At 54.4% G+C, this 18,605-nt stretch overlaps 1 protein-coding gene across 15 annotated transcripts in view; it reads left to right on the top strand.

Moving 5' to 3' along the window:
* DGKZ (diacylglycerol kinase zeta) overlaps positions 1–18,605 on the top strand; it is a 108,177-nt gene extending 89,572 nt beyond the window's left edge. For all 15 annotated transcript variants that reach the window (XM_045015604.1, XM_045015603.1, XM_045015606.1 and 12 more), the window contains 8 exons: positions 2,363–2,403; positions 4,425–4,615; positions 7,612–7,643; positions 9,260–9,303; positions 9,814–9,934; positions 10,649–10,685; positions 11,000–11,099; positions 14,933–18,605. In XM_045015604.1, coding sequence (XP_044871539.1) covers positions 2,363–2,403; positions 4,425–4,615; positions 7,612–7,643; positions 9,260–9,303; positions 9,814–9,934; positions 10,649–10,685; positions 11,000–11,099; positions 14,933–15,049 — 683 coding nt within the window. In that variant the 3' untranslated portion in view covers positions 15,050–18,605. The remainder of the gene's footprint in view (positions 1–2,362; positions 2,404–4,424; positions 4,616–7,611; positions 7,644–9,259; positions 9,304–9,813; positions 9,935–10,648; positions 10,686–10,999; positions 11,100–14,932) is intronic.

The raw sequence follows: 18,605 nt of genomic DNA, 5'->3' as shown, positions 1-18,605 counted from the left end.
GGGGCACCAAGCAGGGCACTGCACTGATCTTCAGAGCCAGCAGGCCTGCACCAGGCACTCACTGGGCACCAGCCGCACCACCTGAGGAGCCTGACCGCAGACAGACAAGCTGGAGTTCAAGGGGGAGACCAGCATTTGACCCCACCCGGGAGACGCTGGAGGGACCAGGGGAATGAAAAGGCCAGAGCCTTGTCCCAGACGCTGTGAGGAAAGGTTGCTATTTCCTATCAAGTTTCTGGAGTTTCTGCTCCTCTCCCTGTTTGCCTTATGTTCATTTCCCTCTGGCTCTGTCTCCCTCCAGGCTCCCCACCAAATCTCTGATTTCAGGAGCACACCTTGGCCCCATCACTACCACGTCATCCAGGAGGGGTGTGTGTGCCAGGAGCAGTCCCAGCAGGGGTGCAGACATTACCCCCTGAATTTGGCCGGTGGTGGAGAGCCAAGCCAAGTTAGGTTCATTCCAGTGAGAGGGGTGCTATCCCTTGTCTCCTGGGAGTGTGGGGTCCCACCCGGCGGGGGTGGGGCAGACACCCCACTGCATGCACCTCTCACATGATCCCTGCTCCCAGATATTGCTGCTGTGGATTATTTCCTCCTTTTGCTGGTTTCCCAGCAGCAAATTCAGCGCTGAGGAAAATGTGCCAGGAAAGAGGTTGGAGCTGCATTCAGGGGTGACACAGGCTCATTAAAGTGGCTGAATTACAGACCTTCGTTAGCAGCTCCGTGGCTGTAAATCTCTTGCAGGGACAGGATAAACGGGGCTCTTTCACTCCTCTAATCTGCTCTGGCTTGTGTCATGGACACCCCTCCCCCTTATTCTTGTTCTGTTCCTAGAGAGAATTCCCCAGTCCCTTTAGGGCCCAGCCATAGCAACCCCAGTCTGGGCAGCAGTCCTCAGCCCTGTGGGGGGCACAGAGCCCATGGAGAAAATGCCCATAAACCACTTGAGCCCAGTAACCCTGATCTGTCCTGGCCCTCTTCGCCACATTGAAACAAGGCTCAGGAGCCCCCATTCCCTCCTCAGCCCCTTCACCTCGCTAGAATTTTGATTGTGATTTTCATAGTTACCGGCTGCATCCCAGAGTTACAAAGTGCTTCCAAAACACACCCCCAGTCCACTCTGCTCCTCTTGCCCCAGTATATCAATGTGAGGCTTTTCTGTCCCTTGAGCTGGTGCTCAGCAGGGACAGCAACAAGCATCCCAGGACAGAGGGACAGACTATCGACCCGCTTGGGTGCAATTCTTGGGTACCCGCTTGGGTGCAATTCTTAGCCCCCACTGGGAGAGTGGATGTTGGGTGCTGGTTTTAAACTGCTGCCATCCTGGGGGACAGGGACCAATGTCCAGCCCATGCCCCATTAGGGAAGTGTGGTCTGCCAAGGCCAGGGATAATACAGAAGGCCTGGAGCCTTGGTGCTGGTTTGCGATGAGCCCTAGTCAATAATGTAAACACGTAGTGCTGTGGCTCTCAAACTTCTGTACTGGTGACCCCTTTCACATAGCAAGCCTCTGAGTGTGACCCTCCCTTATAAATTAAGAACAACTTTTTATATATTTAACACCATTATAAATGCTGGAGGCAAAGCGGGCTTTGGGTTGGAGGCTGACAGCTGGAGACCCTCCATTTAATAACCTCGCATCCCCCTGAGGGGTCCCGACCCCCAGTTTGAGAACCCCTGGTGTAGTGGCACCAAGTCCCCGGAAGTGGAGAACAGAAAGGCCTGAGCTCTCCATCTGGGCTGCTCCATGTCCCCGCAGTTGTTCTGTCACAATAAAAGTGGCCATGAGGGATGTTAGGCCATGAGGGATAATCTCTCCTCTGATGTAAGCAATGGGCTGTCGTCTCCACAGCCCGCTCAGGCAAGGCTCTGTTCTGTACAATGTCTGTGTCACAGAGTCAGCACCAAAAATCCGGAGACCCAGGAGGCAGGTCAGGTGGCCTGGAAAATCCCCAGAAAGCTGGAATTCCAGGCCAGCAGCCTGAAGGTAGCCAGGTGTGTCCCGCCTTACCTTGCTGCTTCTCCTGCTCCTAATGGTGATCAGGGCCTGGGACAAGGGCTGGTTGCTCAGTCGGGCTGGATGTTGTGTGCTGCGATCTGTAGTCTATGAAGAGAACGGCTGTGTCTTTAGGGCACATTGTGGAAGTCGATGGGCCATCTGTGGTCAAGAGTTAACTGTTTTCCCTGCTGTTGCGTGGGTGCACTCACTCAAGGGATTGTAAGGTGGCTGAACAGTTTCCTGTTGCCCAGGGGTGGAATGCAGTGGTTATAGACAGTCCCATTGCCCCCTGGTCTCCTGCCAGGTTCTGGGGGCAGGAATCACAGTTTTCTCTCTCTCTCTCTCTCTCTCTCTCTCTCTCAGCAACTACAGCTGATCGGTTTTACAGGATAGACCGCGCACAGGTGAGTGCAGCCTTGGGACTGTGGGGACCGACGCAGCTACGCTTGACCAGCAGCACATGTGTGTTCAGACATGCAGACACATGCATGCACAAGGGCCACTGCTTGTATGCTTTGTCCCCATGCTGCCCAAGTCCTGTGATTACATTATGGACAAGGGGATACAATTTCCTGGGAAGGTTGTAGACCCCGGGAAATAGAGGTGCTCTGCCCTCTGCAGTCAGGCACCCCTGGGATCATCTGGTATTGGATGCTTCAGGTGGCTCACCATCTCCTTCAACCTCTGTCCTAGTGAATTAATGGAGGAAATATTGAGAGGAATAACTGACAAAAGGTCTGGAGGATAATGCCCCCCGGGAGCAGTGGGCAGTGGTGAGGATTAGTGAGAAGCCTTGCCATGCCGATCTCATTGCCCTGGTTGATAATATCGCAAAGTTAGAGGATGGAGGCAGTGCAATCACTGGATATAACTGGATGCCAGTAACGTATCTCAGACTGTGGCCCCCATTCTGGGTTCCGCACAGCCCAGGACATGAGGGCAAAGGGGACTTTAGCCACCTCTGCACCACTTGGACTATGAGGCTGCTGGAAGCTAATTCAGCCTCGATCGTAAACCAGAGTGATCCCAGGGATTGCTCTAACTTGCACCCTAGATACCTGGCATCCCAGAATAGCTAGAGCTTAGAGCATAACCAAACACACCCCGTCCCTCACTTAGATATACCCCTACTCGTGGGGACAGCAGAGGGTCATGCTGCTGGCCCTACTCACTGGGAAATCCACCTTATACTGGGTTATTCTCAGTAGGGAGATCTGGCTGGGCAGCAGGAGCATTATGCTGTTGGAATGATGTAAAGGGGCTGGGACATAGCTCAGACTTAGGATCAGCGTCTCACAGTCTTATTTGAAAAATGAATGCAAGTTGGTTTGGCTAGGAACGCTGAGATGTGGGTTGGAAAGTGCCTGAAGGACCTGAACGAAAGGATGGTGATAAATAGCAGTGTATTGAGTTGAGGAAGGTGTCCATGAGGACCTGCAGGGCTTGATCTCAGGTGTAAACTCAAGTGTTATTAAATATATCCGTTCATGATCTAGAAAGAGGATCATGATGCAACCAGTGGGTCACACTGAAATGGGAGGAGTTGTAAACCCTAGAGAGGATAGAGAAAATCCAGAGGAACCCAGAGTCGTTAGACTCATGGGCAGGAAACAACTAAGTGAGACTCAGCCTGGGGAAATGTAGATCCTGCAGCTGGGAGAAAAATAACCCGAAACCTTGATCCTCAATGGGAGGAGAACGCCGGGAGCAGGAATGGCTGAGAGAGACTCTGCAAGGAGAGGAGGAAACAAAAGATTTTACAATGAGATGGCTGCAAAACACCAGGGATGCTCTGGGGAGTGGGGGTGCAAAGTCCTCAGTCCCAGCGTAGGGAGGGGCCAGTCCCTCTATCTACAGCTCTGGAGAGATCCCACCTGGAGTCAGCTCTGGGTCTCCTAAGCCAAGAAGCCTCACGTCAAGATGCAGGGAGAGGATCCCTTCCTTTGCAGTTCTAATGCACCCACACCTGGCCTGTGGCATTCAGCTCTGGGCCCCTTGCTGACAGAGGGAGATTGGAAGGCGTTAGAGGAGGGCAACGGGAATGAATAAGGGCTTGTAGGATGAGATTAAGAGAGTTGAATCCATCCAGGTTGCTAAGGAGCACTTAGCGTGTGCTGACAGTCTGCAAACATCATCCCGGGGTAACCGCTGAGGGTGGAAAGGGATTACATAGTCATAATGAGAGATTTGGGAGGGGATTTGGAGAGGCGATGTTCCAGTGGAATCTCTGCAGACACCCTGGCAGTGATATGTGCGAGGCTGTGGCACCAGTCCCAACTCCATTCTCATGCCAGCTCCTTTGAGCTGCCATGGGCCATCACCCCACTGACTGTTGCTCTGGTCACTAGTGGGGGGGGGGTTCCCCAGGGTGACTGGCCTGGGGTGTGTGGATCCCCTCTCTGAAGGGCTGATTTCTGCCTTCCAGGAGCACCTCAACTACGTGACGGAGATCTCCCAGGACGACCTCTTTGTGCTGGACCCGGAGCTGGTGATCACCCAGACCGTGGGCACCTCGCCCGCCATGCCTGACCTCGTTGACTCGTCCTCCACACCCACAGGGCACCATTTTGCTTTCCCTTCTTCCTCATCCTCTCCACCCTCCTCACCAGCCCTCAGGTGAGACTGACCACTCTGGTCTGCAGGTGAGAATGGCCTTGTGGGGTGGGGAGAAGGGTATGAGAGAGGAGTGGAAGAAGGACCAGCCTGAGAGGCCTAGCAGCTCTGAATCCTGAGTTCTGAAGTGAAACACCAGCTCTGTGTGACACGAGTGAGAATTGTGTCTGCAGCTAGTCTCCAAAAGACAGCAGGGCCGGTCTCTGTGGAGACCGACAATCTTCCCCTTCCTCCTCCATGCGTATTCCACCCTAGGAAAGCGTGACTCTGGGGCAGTGGGGCTGCATCGGGGGATTGCACCCATGGCTGTAGCTTAGCCGCATCAGCCCAGGGCTGACTGAGACTCCAGAACTCGTTCCCCATTGTTAGCCCCCATGGCAAAGGGAGATGGTTCTCTGGGGGCTCGAGACACAGAGCTGGGATGGGGTAGGTGCCACTGACTGAGCTGGGAAGGGAAGAAATTAGAGGTGGAGATGGGCCAGGATGGGGAAAGAAACCAAGTCTGGGAAGGGATGGGTGTCACTGCTAAGGCAAGGTTTATTCCCTCAGTCTTTCAGTTTGTGAGCACCTGGTAGATAATAGGGTTATAAGGAATAACCCGTATGGATTTGTCAAGAACAAATCTTGCCAAATGAACCTAATTTCCTTCTTTAACAGGGTTATGGGCCTAAGAGGGTTATGGGCCTACTGATTAAGGGGAAGCAATTGCCATGATACAGCTTGATTTTTGAGACAGTCCCATATGACATACTCATAAGGAAACTAGGGAAGTGTGGTCTGCATGAAATTACTATAAGGTGGATATACAACTGGTTGAAAAACTGTACTCTGAGTAGTTCTGAATGGTTCACTGTCAAACTGGGACAGTGTATCTAGTGGGGTCTCACAGGGGTCAGTCTTGGGCCTGGCACTATTCAATATTTTCATTAGTGACTTGGATAACAAAGTGGAAAGTATTCTTATAAAATGTGCAGAAGACAGAAAGCTGGGAGGGGCTGGAAGCACTTTGGAGGGCAGGATGAGAATTCAAAACAGCCTTGAACAATTAGAGAATTGGTCTGAAATCAATAAAATGAAATTCAATAAAGACAAGTGCAAAGTACTTCACTAGGGAGAGAAAAAAGTTAGCTGTACAACTGCAAAATAGGGAATAACTGGCTAGGTGGGAGTACTGCTGAAGAGGATCGGGGTGTTCTAGTGGATCACAAATTGAATACGAGTAACAATGTGATGCAGTTGTAAAAACGGCTAATGTCTTTCTGGGGTGTATTAACAGGAGTGTCGTATGTAAGACAGGGGAGGTGATTGTCCTGTGCTACTCAGCACTGGTGAGGCCGCAGCTGGGGTGCTATGTCCCATTCTGGGCACCACACTTTAGCAAAAATGTGGACAAATTGGAGCGAGTCCAGAGGAGAGCAACTACAATGATCAAAGGTTTAGAAAACCTGAGCTATGAGGAAAGGTTTAAAAAAACTGGGTATGTTCAGTCTTGAGAAAAGAAGACTGAAGGGGGGACCTAATGATAGTCTACAAATATGTTAAGGGCTGTTGTAAAGAGGCCTGTGATCAATTGTTCTCCATGTCCACTGAAGGTAGGACAAATAGTAACTGGCTTAATCTGCTGAAAGAGAGATTCAGGTTAGATATTAAGAAAAACTTTCTAGCTATAAGGATAGTTAGGCTCTAGACTAAGCTTCCAAGGGAGGTTGTGAAATCTCTGTCATTGGAAGTTTTTTAAGACCAGGTTGGACAAACACGTGTCTAGGTTTGTTTGGCCCTGCCACAGCGGAGGGGGCTGGACTAGATGATCTCTCAATGTCCCACCCAGCCCCACATTTCTGTGATTCCTTTCTCCTGTCCTATCCGAGCTGGCATCGATGCAGCTGGCCTCTCAGCAGCAGTGTCTCTCCAGTGACAGTGCACTGTGTGGCAGGCTGGTACACAGGAAACTTCTGCCACTCACACAGCCCCAGCTTGACTAGCCATCAGGTGGGGCTCCGGCAATGGGGAAGTGTCACAGATCCATAGGATTGGTGCTACAGCCCCAGCTTTGGAACAGTGTCGGGGGGGGACACCCCTTCAGTGTGCCAGACCCCAAAGGCGTCTCTTACTTCCTTCAGAGGAAGCCATGCGGCGTCACCGCCTCCTTAGACTAGACCTCGGGCCTGCAGCGCTCCTGCTTCACACTGCGAGCGCCGTTCAGCAAGTCCAACTGAGACAGAAGATTTGTATGCTCTTTAGGGATTAATGCGCCTTGCCAAGCATGTGCAGTGACATACAGCATTGACAAAACAGGGGGGGTTAGAAGTTATCTGGAACAAAGCATTGGCTGTCCTTAAGTGAGCAAAGAGGAAGGAAGGTTAAAGCCTAGTCCATTCTGGTTAGCCGGAGCCCAGCCAAGCTGTAGTGAACCCCATTGTTCAAGCGTGCGCTCGCTCTCTCTCTCTCCCCCCCGCCCGTCAAGCTCCAGGTGAGAGTCTCCCTGGCTGCCTCCAGCAGCCAATACTTATCCCCCCACCTAGAGTCCTCCTTCATTCCAGACCTGGGAAATGCTGCTCAGCTGTGCGCCGTCCCCACCCCCAGTGAGAGGCGGGGAAGTGTACATCTCTCTAGGTCGTTGGTTGCTAGGTCTCAATGTCCAGACAACTGGATTTTCCGTCCTCTTTTCAGAGGTTCCATTGATATGGGGACTAAGCCCCAGACATTTAGGTGACACCCATATCTACATCTGAGCAAACAGCCCTTTTCTACCCCTTAAGTAACAGCGCAGCCCATAGGGGAAACTGAGGCACAAAGAGGACTCAAAAAATATTACAGAAAATTCCCACAAGGAGTTCCCAACTAGTCCAGTCCTGGCCTCTCCCAGCAAGGGATGCTGATGGGCTCTGTCTGTGGGGATCACAGAGAAGATTGCAGGGGAGGGAATTTGCTGCAGAAGACTTGCATACAATGGCATTTGACAGCATCAGTTCTGAATCTCTCCCTCTCTTCTCTTCCAGCTCAGAAGCAGGGGGCTGCCCCTGCCGTGAAGGTGAGTCCTTCAACTTGCGCTGCAGGCCTCTGGCACATCTCAGGCGTCCCTGTTCCTGTCACACTTAGGGTTACACTAGCAGATGCTCCCGAGTCTCTGCCCTGATTCTGTGTTTCCCCACAAACTGAACACTATCGTCGTCTGAGAAAACGGGGGTGATGGGAATGTCTGGAGAGCCCCGCCCCTGCTGCTGTCGCATGGCACCACTCTGTCAGGGATCCAGAGCCAAGCACAGGCTCTGCAAGCACTGCACAGCCTATGGGGTGGCGAGGGAGTGGTCACACCTGGGGCTGCAGTGACTGCACAATGCACTGCCATTCAGGGGTATCGGGGCTCAGGTTCTCCGGGGAGATGCCCTGAGGGGAGTGGCAGGAGTGACTGCCTGGAGAGACCTGATAGCAATTTGCTCGCACAGTGGAGCAGTGCAGGGAGCCTTTTCCCAGCCTGCTTGTGAAGTGTGGAGCTCCCAGTTGGGGACGGCAGGAAATGACAGGGTGGTGAGGTTAATCTCCCACCTGCAAAGCCCATGCCTTGAGCTGTATTGCTGCGGGTGGGGTTTGTCTCTGCCAGGCACCGGCAGGGGCTCTGGGAGTGGGGAGCACAAGGTCAGGGGCCTCCCTCAGCTGAGCAAATGGAACGAGTTTCCTGGAGCTTGAACAGAGCCGATTCCTGGAAGTGTGAGTGAGTCACTGGTGAGAGGCATCCCAGCTGGCTGGCTCCCCAGGGACCCCCGCGTTTGCCCTTTGCCCTGCTCTCCCCCTCCACCTCAGGAGTTACTTTTCCCATGGTCTTGAAAACATTCCTTCCGGACCTCGCCAAAGCTGTGGCCTGGCCTTGCCCCCGGGAATGTGGTCTAACTCCTCCCCCCTCCCATGGGTGTTTCTCCCCTCACAGCCCAGCCTGTGGGCTGCCCCCATTTTCTCCTTACCTCTCCCCCACCCCTGGGGGCACCCAGCATTATAAAGCTGAGCCCCCCACTAACCCTCTGGTGCACGCCATGTTCCAGGCAAAACCAGCCTGGCCAGTGGCCGCTGATTTCCGGACTCCCCCGAACCTCTTTCCTCCCAAGCCCTGCGCGAGGGGATTGGACTCACGGGAATTCCAGGCCCAGGGATGCCCTGCCAGCAGCGCCCTGATGTTCAGGGACTGTCAGCAGGAAGCAGCCAGCTGTGCCCAGCAGCTGGGGAGGGAGGGGAGATTTTGGCCCTTCTCCCACATTAGGAGGTGGTCACCGGCACGGACTGTGGTGCTGGAGGAACATGCCTCCAGCAGCTCCCATTGCACAGGCGCTAACAGGCTGTGAGCAGTGTCCCAAGACAGCTCCAGAAGTGCACGATGTGAACTGGCCTGGGGCGAGCGCAGTGTCACTCTGCTATTGAAACTGCCTCTTACTCCCAGGGGAGACTGAAACAGAAGGAAGCCTGGGAAAAAGAGGCTGCCTCCCACCTGCACCTCCTTGGTGTTTCCACCTGCCCCACTGCAGGATACGCGGCAGCTCAACCTCTCCCAGTGCGCATGCATGCGCATACAGAGAGAGTTCCCCCGCACAAGCAGCCCTCTCTCCCCCCATCTCCTGCTTGGCTTCTGTCATCCTGACCAGTGTCTCCTCTTTGCAGATAACGCCTTGATAGCTGCTGCCAAAAGTAATGATTTCCAGAAGGTAAGAGCTGCCATGTGCCATGAACCCAGCCACAGAGCTTGGAGGTGCACTGTGCCTTTCCCCACAGCAGCTAGCTAGGACCCCAGTGTGGCATGAGCATCCCTTCTCCAGCACCCTGTTGGTGCCTGCTAGCCAGGGTCTTTCATTGCCCTGCCAGCCCCAGCTGTGACTCCTTCCTCACAGCAGTGAGGGAGAGTCCTTAACAGTGTGAGCTTCCTCCGAACAGTGTCGGATGGGGTCCAGACAGGCTCACAACAAGGAATCCTGTTCTGGGAGGGCTGGCACATGCAGCATTAGATTAAGGCAGCTGTAGCCTTGCTGGCTGAGCTTGGGGAGCGGTTCAGTTCCCTACCCAGGTAATCTTGCTCCAGGTTCTGCTGGCGAAGGCCCGCCCTGCAGGGTGAGAGTGGGGAGGGCCTTCCCACAGGCACAGCTCTTGCTCTGGTGCTCAGAGGTTAGAGGAGGTCTGAGTAGGAGAAGCTAATCCATAGCTGACTTGTGTTCCTGTAGTTCCGAGAGCTGCACCAGGTGGGAGGGGACCTGATGATGCGAGACTCCTCAGGTCAGACCGTGCTACACCATGCTGTCAAATCGGGGAGCAAGGAGATTGTCAAGTACGTCATTGAGAATGGTAAGCTGGGAGCCCGGATCCAGCTGTTGGTACAGCTCTGGGATGGGGGTGCCGTGACCCCTGGAGCTGGCACAGAAAGATGGAGGCCGATTTCACTGACCCTCCCTATGAGTCTCTGCTTGACGGGGATGATGCTAGTGTTCAGATGCCCTTCTCTCTGCCTTGCTGTGTTAGTGAAAACCTCTCTCCTCCCTGCAAGGGTTGGGAAGTGTCCTGTCCCTCCTTTCTGTTGTATGTATTCCCGCTGGCAAACACAAGGCCTCAGATCTGTGTGATACCGGTGTGATCTCACCAAAGCCAGAGGCAACTGAGGCTGCAACATGGCTTGGTGTATTTTGGTGTGTTTTGAGTATTGATACCTGGTTCTCCTGTCTCTTTGCTAGATACCTGCTTTTGCCACTGGAGGCAGCTCACAGCTTGGGTTCTGGTGGATCTCACCAGAATGAGGGCTGGTTTTTCTTTTACATTTCTCTGTATTTGGGTCCAGGGGCAACTCCTCCCCAACCCTACCGGTCAGATCCCGCCATTGTTCCCAGGCAGCTACAACCCTAGCTGCTTGAGTCTCCCTCCGTTATCAGATGAGGTCTCTGTAGTGGTATTCAGGAGATCGCAGATGTGTGAGAAGAGGCTGTGTTGTGCATTGCTGGGGAGCAAGAAGGTGGTCTCTGTCAAGCAGGCTGGTCTCATTACCCCACATTGTCTTTCTTTCCCCAGCCCCTGCAGAGATCCTTGATGCGACAGAAGAAGAGAAGTAAGTTGCTTGTGGTTTGTATTATTCATTGCCCAAACCCTGTTTTCTATACCCAGCTGCCTTCACTGCAACCTCCAGCCACCACTTCCATACCAGGCTTGGACTGAACAATCCCAAGGACTGAATTCTCCTCTCACCCAGGTGCTCTCTGATGCAGGGGTGGGGTTCACTAGTGAAGAAGTGTGACCAGACTGAATTCGCTTCCCATCCCAGGCCTCCCTTGCAGGGGTCCCTCACTGCAGCCCCTGTGTATGTCACTTGCCCTCTCACTTTGCTTGGGGATCTCACTCCTTCCTCTTGTCACTTCTCCCCAGTGGTGAGACAAGCTTGCATCAGGCGGCCGCTCTGCGCCAGCGCACTATCTGCCACTACATTGTGGAGGCTGGGGCTTCACTCATGAAAACAGACCTGCAGGTAAGGTCAGACGGGCTGGGAATGGGAGATGGGAGTGTTGGGAACAAGGATGTACATGGGGCACTGGTGAATGGCTGGAACAGAGATACAGAAGGTGTGAGCCAGCTGGCTTGGCAGAGGAGCGGTGGAGGGAATGTGAGAGCACTAGCTTAGAGCCCAGCCAAATGTGCCACACATTCCCTATGTGAAGGGGGTCCCTGGATACAGTCTGGAGTCTCAGGCTTCTCCAGTAGTTCAGCATGGAGCACAAAATCTCACCTAGCCCTGCCCACTCACTAAGGAGCAGAACCTTACAGCTGCACAAAGAGAGTGTCTCCTCCTAGCTCTTCTCTGCTTCCCCTGTGGTTTTTCTAAATGAGTGGGTGGAATGTTTCTTTTCCCCCCTTCCCACCATCTGAGGTCATTGCAAGGACAGTCTTGCCAGAGAGTTCCCCTCCCAGCAGCGCTGTCAGCTCTCCCGAGTGAGGGGATGGGGAGGGGAGGGAGCTCTGAGAGATGCAAAGGCAGGGCATGCTTTAGAATAGCCAGCCCCGCAGAGTGTGTTAGCAAGTGAGTCAGGCAGTGTCACTTATGTGCAGAATAAATTCTGCTGTGTCTTGGTGCCGGTGGCTCGTGAAGAACAAGACACACGGGCTGGGATGCAGTCATGTCTCTGCCAGAGGAGTTGTAGCGAAGAGGGCAAGGTTATGTTTTGATACAAGAGGTTCCCAGGGACTGGCGTACAGCAGTGGGGAAGCAGACGTGTCTCTGTTTCAAGGCTCTGTGTGTTGGGATGAACATAATAGCATCTCAGTGCCGGGCCAGCTCTGGGAGCTGGTAGATGGCCAAGAGGTGCAGTCATGTCTTGGTGCCAGAGCTGCCCAGGGCTGGGATACAGGAGAGGAGCTCACCTGGGCAGCCAAGCCTAATGAGGCTATAAAAGCTTTTGAACGCTTTAGACCGCGATCAAGCCCTTTGCCAGCAGCCAGGGAGATGCTCTACAAACACTCCCCGGCAGCTGCCCTGCCTTCCTAACTCCAGCGAATGACTTGGGCCTTGAGATGTGCCCAGATCAGGAATGGCTTTGCTTGGGGGCACATTGAGTGGCCATAGAAACAAAGGAGAAAAGGACCAACGTAGGAGGCTGAGGACTGGGTGGGGGCTGGAAAGAGTTTGCCAGGGCAGCTGTGCTGAGGTCCCACCACAAGGTCTCTGGGCATGGAATCCTCTCTGTTGAAGTGAGAACGGCCTGGATGTCCGTCTGTCACCCTGAGTTCTTGGGGGCGAGTCTCCTCCCCCCACCAGTGCTGAAGGGATTTTAAGGACTGACTGCCCAGCTGTGTAGGAGAGGGGGCCCAGCTAGGGTGTATTTGTTTGTATAAATGCACACCTGGCCTTGTGACTGTCTAGGAAGTCCTGCATCCTCCCCAGCACTGACCTCTTAGAACTTGCCTGTAGTTTGGACAAGAACAAACCCCATTCTGGACGCTGTATGTGAATCCTGATCCTTACAGAGTGTAATAGTTTGGTAATGTGCATACAATACAGTTGGGTCCCATACACCTCAGGCAAAGCAAGGGTAGAATGGGGCTAGGCTTCATCATGTTACATGAATCAGTTGGACTGTGCCGAGGGCCCCTTGCAGCTCTTGTTTCAGACTGCGTTTCTGCAGACTCGGGCAGGCAGCGCTGCATCAGGGCTTGTGCAGTCAGAGGAGAAACAATATTTCCTTTTGCTAAATGAGCGTTTAGATTCTGCATACTGAGGAGACTCCTGGAGGAGCACTGGGCAGTGAAGCACAGCACACTGGCTCCAGCCCTGCTGGGGGGGAGGGAGAGAGTCTGACTGACTGCAAGTGGACTTGTGTGAGCCTTGCATCTATCTGCCTTTGTGCCTCTGTGTTCCTCTGTGTGTGTGTGTGTGTGGGCTTGCGTCTGCAGCTGCATCCATGTTTGTGAGACCCTTGCGTGTCTGAGCATTGTTTGCCCAAATGAAATATAGATGTGGATTGTCCCAGAGGCTTGGGATCCCTTCCCCCTTGTTCTGGCTGCCTTCACCCTGCTGAGCTCTGAGGGCCAGTGTGGATAAGTTGCACTCTCCTTGGGGAGGGGGTTTTCAATGGAAGCGGCAGAGTGCCAGGTTTCCTTGGCCCTGCTCAGCAGAGGGTTTGTTCAGCGCGGAGGAGCTGGGGCAGTTAACCAGCGGGAGGGGGAAGGGAGGAGAGAGGAGACGGAGCTGAAAGCTGTTAACAGATTTGCTTTTTATGGAGTGCGGGAGTTCATTAGTGGACACAGTCCAGATGGCTGCAATAAGCTGGTGAAATGTGAGCCTCCTTGAGGAGCATGAGCAGTTACTGGGGGGAGGGGCAGGGGGAGGGATGGTGTTTCAAAGCTCTCCCCAGACATACACCTCACTCCTCCCCCCCATCCCCACACCTCCCTCAGCTCTCTCCCCCTCACTCTGTCTAGCCTGCCTTCCACAGAGCTGAGAGAGCACAGGTTACAGGGACTGGACGGTCAGAGAGACCAGTCTTGGTCATCTTTATATGCAGTGCGTGGGGAGGGGAATACACGTGACAGGACAGTCTCTGTTCTAGCCAGCAGGAGGTGCAAATGGGCTTGACACGGACTTACCTAGCCAGCACCTTCCAGTCTCTTAGCAAAATCTAAGTATCCTTTCCAGCATGCACCTATATCTTCCAGTCATGCTTCCCTTCCCTTTATGGCAAACCTGTTCCCACCAGACATAGCGCACCGCACATCTCGGCCATGTGCCCTGTAGGGGACCAAATATGGACAGCAGCAGTTTGACCCTGGGCTCTGCACTCCTAGAAACCCTCCTCCCAGCCTGTGGCTTTTGGGGAAAGCAGTACTTCTGCTAGGCCAGAAGTTTCCAAACTCTTTTGCTGGGCCCCCCTTCAGAGATTCATGTCCCAGGAGCACTGCCCCTTTTTCTTAGAAACTATTTCCATGGATGCCTGGGGGCTGGGAGCCCAACCTAGCCAGGGCGCCCCCTTGCTCCCCAGCCCATGAGCATCGCCTGCCTGTGACCCACTCCAGGTGAGCGACCCCAGCAGGACACAGACAGGTGGGCTGCACCCCTGTCCTTATGCCCACGCCTATAAGGGCCCCTCTCCCTCCCCCACCCAACCTCCTGTGCAGGGAGAGGCCCCTCCTCCTCCATCTTTCAGCCTGGCAGCTAGTGTGAGGAATCCTTATTTTGTCAACAATATTTTGAAGAAACAAGAAAAAATTTGTAACCAGTCAGGTCCTCGCACCCCCTCAGTAACTTAACTGTGCGCTGCCTCCCCCTCCCCCCCGACGTGCCTCACAGTTTGAAAACCAGTTTACTAGGCTACAAACACAGCCATGAAAGGGGAAGGCATGGGAGGGCTACCCCAGGCATGGAGTTGTTAAGGCAGGGAGGGACCCAGGTGTCTGCTGGAAGGAGAGCAGCATAATACTAGTGGTGTCGCAGCTCTTCACTAGAGACACCAGGCCAAGCAGAAGCTGTAGGCAGAGTTCTCCCCATATGGTAAGAGCAGCTCTCTGATGCCCATGGTCAGCCCAGCAGGACGTAAAATGGCAGAGAGAAAGGGGTGCAAGTGTGGTTGCCATCTTGGCTACCACACTGGGGATTGAGCTGGGGGCCTCCAGAGCTAAAAGCACCAGCTGCTCTAGCTGGAGCTCTAGGTTCAATGCTCTGTGACAGGGGCTGTAACAGACTCAGCCTCTGCGGATTGGGGACGGAGGAGCCCCTCTGACACTTGCACAGTTACTGGCTGTGGGGCGGGATCTCCTGTGGGCTGAGTTTGGACGTTTCACCTCCGCTTTGCTTCCTTTTCCTCTGCACAGGGAGACACCCCCAAGCACAGAGCCGAGAAGGCCAACGACCCTGACCTGGCTGCCTACCTCGAAAATCGACAGCACTACCAGATGATCCAGCGGGAGGATCAGGAGACAGCTGTGTAGTGCTCAGTGTGCCTTACCCCGCGGTCCTGCCAGTGCGGGCAGGACAGGAGGGCGACTGCCATGCTGCAGGTCCGGCCCAGCCCTTCCCGGATCTCTACTTAGTCCCAGAGGAGGGGGAAGAGGTGGCAGCAGCTCTGACCCAGGCCTGGCTGAAGCTGTATTCATTTGTATGGTGGACATTTGGGACTCAGAGCCTGGCTCGCTCTCCCCCGCCATCTCCCACCACATTCCATACACCCTGCACTGGATGGATCTGCTCCGGCAGCTCTCCCACCCGCGCACCCTACAGGAGCCAGCTCCACAGCTGGGGAGAGATGGAGCCTCTGTGCTGCCCCTGTAAGTGGGAGTTAGTGATGACTGGTGCCCTCTCAACAGACTCAGTAGCCCTTGTGGGCTCTTGTTGTTCAGCCTCCACCTGCCTGCCCCAGTCATGGCTCCATGTGCTGCCTTTCCACTGGACTCATCGCCACTAGTACCACCCCTACCCACCCTCAGGAGCCTACCCCCAGAACCTGCCCACACCACTCCCTGGGTCAGCCACAGGGGGTCACCAGAGAGCAGCCCGGCTCCTGCAGTGGCACTAGCTCTGCTGTCCAGACTGCAGAATAATTGGGGATGTTTTGGGGCCTGGGACAAGTTGACTGCTATCCAGTTGACATACCACCTCCTACTCCTACTTCCTCCCTTTGCCCTGAGTCTCTCTGCCCCCGACAGCTGGAGGGGACCCCTGGCATGTCCAGTGGAGCCATGCCCATAAATCTGCCCTGAGTTCCAAGCAAGCTGTCTGCTTCTTGAAACTGGACCCAGGTGCCACAACAAAATTTCAGCCATGTGCCCGGGTCTCCCATGCTTCCTCCTCCTGGCACTCCCCCCACTCTTTCCTGATTCCTCTCCCCAACTTCATCCGCTGCCTCCCCTTCCTTCACATGTGTTTCTAATTTGCTGAACACCAGCATGCTTGAAGTGTGGATAAAAAAATGTGCTGCTTACGCAGCAGGGAGGCTGCCAGGCTGAGGAGGGAGCTTGTATCTAACCTTAGTACAGGGTTCCTGCCGCGCCAGCACCCGCATTGGAAACACTTGCCCTGAACCCTTTCAGCATTGGGGAGGCCTCTTGTGTTTGGAGTGTGCCATAGACCAGATACTCCCGTACCGAGAGTCCCAGGGAGCCAGATCCAGCATCTGGTACGAGCACCCCAGGGCCTAAGAGCTACAGCTCCTAGAGGTAAGGGATAGATGAGACCCTGTCTAGCCCTCTGGCCCCATGGCCAGGGCAGGAGTAGTCCCTACAGTCTATTCCCAGGGCTTTGCCCAAGCAGTAGGGCTCGCACGCCAGGCCCCTATCAGCATGGTTCACAAGATGCAGCCTGTCCCCCTTTGCCGAGCTCTCCCTACTCCTCCACCTTGCTCCCTGCGGGGCCCTGCATAATTCCACCCACTGTCTGGGCCGGGGCCCCCAGTTCTCTGTGTGTGGCCCCTCCTGTCTGCCCTGAGCTGCTTGGAGCTCCGTGCTCACCCAGCACCGCGCGCCTGCCCCATTGCTGTCACTTCATTTGCCTTCATTTCAACAGATACACAAATAAAGAAGGGGAGGGGGAGCTACCTCCCTGCAATGGCCCCGATCCCAGGCAGAGGCAGTGCAGTCTGCCCCAAACATTCCAGAACAATGAGGCTCCCTCCTCTGCCTCGGGGGGAGCTCTCATCCTGGGACCTGGGAGACTTATCAAGCAGGTAGCCAGCTGGCCTGCACTTGGCTTTGTGCTGGGGTGGGTGCAGCAGCCTTAAATAGTCCAGGGCTGTTTGGGGTGTGACCCTTCACACTGCGCCAGTGTCTGACCCTGCCAGAGCACGGGAGCTGGGAGCTGGCTGAAGGAGGGCAGGCTGTTACCAGGCCTGTCCGGACCAGAACTTGAGTAGTTCAGGGGTGAATCTGGTGTGGAGCACAAGTAGTGAAAGATGAAGGCTCAGTGGGTCATGTTGTACCCTGAAGCAGCCAGGAGGTGACTGCCTTCTGGTGAGTCCATCTCAGCCTTGGGTTCCTAGGCGGCTCTGAGAAACAAGGCACCAGGGAGCTCCACTTGCCCAGCAGGTCTTTGACCACTGGGGCTGTGGGAGCCTGTGCTCGAAGCTCAGGGAGAGGGGCTGGTGTTCCTTAGCACCCTTCTGTTTTGTTTACAGAGGGCGGGAACCTGCTTTTTAGTTTGTTTTCAGTAGCTAATTGTACCTGGCATGGGTGGAAGGAGAGCAGGATTGGGGCCAGGAAGGCCCTGGATCCACTTCTCCCCCCTCCCCCCTATTATTCCTGTTGGGGTGGAGCTTATGTCTTTGGGGGCTGCTCTGGTACAGAACTGGTTGCTGTGATCTGTCCTAATTAACCTGCTGTATCAGTACTATGATGACAGGGGTGTTGGGTCTCTGCTGCTGCCAGGGATTCCCCCTCCTGTGCTGTGTGCCCATCCTCTGCATGGTCTTGACTGACACCCACCCACCCCCTAGGTGAAGATAGAACCATATGGTGAAAACCAACACACGCCTGGCCACCACAGGCACAATCATTGATGAGTTGCAAGCCAGATGCCCCCAGTTCTGAGGCAGAGGGAGGATTTGGATCTGCAGGAGATGTATGGGACACCAGCAAACAACCAGCACATGTTCTGGTGGGGGGGGGGAGGCGGCGGGGGAGGGGAACAGGACTTTCTTGCATCCAGCCGTGCCCTGGGGCACAAAGGGGCCAGAGTGACCCATCTCTCCAGATGCTTGCGGGAGGGGGAATGGCAGTTTACCAAGCTTGTACCCAGCATCCATAAAGTGAGTGCTGCTCTCCTATGCAGGAGCGCAGCAGCCCCTGGGAACTGAAGGCCCTGGCTTGCACTGTGGGCAAGCTGTTTGGGTCAGGTGGGCCATCATGGGCCTGCCGTTGTGCATTAAAGAGGAAGGTGATTCTGAACCAGTTTAGGCTGTTGGTCATGTGCTGGGCACCATGGAGGATGCTGCCTGATGGATGGATCTCCATGTCCATCTCTCTCACACATGCAGAGGGTCAGGGTAAAGGGCCTCATCATCCAGCTATGGCTGCTCATTAGCCAACAGCAGGACAGACACTATGTCTCTTTAATGGCACAAATTGCTCGCTCTCTGCTGGGACACTGAGCCTGGCCTGGAAGCATTTACACCCTGAGCCCATCCTCTCGTTCCCCGTTTTGTACGCACTCTTAGTCTTTGTACAGGTAGTTCAAACACACGCTGACCACTTCCCCCGTGTGTGTGTGTGTGTGTGCGCGCGCCCATGAGCTGAGTTGCTGTGCAATTCCAAGCCTGGCTTGTTTTTATGTAAGGAGGAGAGTATTTTGTAATACTGGAGGGTGGAGATTCTGTGCAATGCCCGGTTCCTGTCTCCTAGACTCATTAGGACTGTATATTTGTAACTCTGTTGGGACTGCAGCTCTGGCAGGCCGAGTGCTTGGGCAGCAGCCTGTGTTCCCATCGCTTTTCATCTTTGACAGTTTGGATGTTGTCGTTTCTTGCCATTAAAATAAAAAGATGAACATTTTACTGAC

The sequence above is a fragment of the Mauremys mutica genome, chromosome 4 (genome assembly GCF_020497125.1).
Source record: "Mauremys mutica isolate MM-2020 ecotype Southern chromosome 4, ASM2049712v1, whole genome shotgun sequence".
Taxonomy (NCBI): Eukaryota; Metazoa; Chordata; order Testudines; family Geoemydidae; genus Mauremys; species Mauremys mutica.
This window is presented reverse-complemented; position numbering and strand designations above follow the sequence as displayed.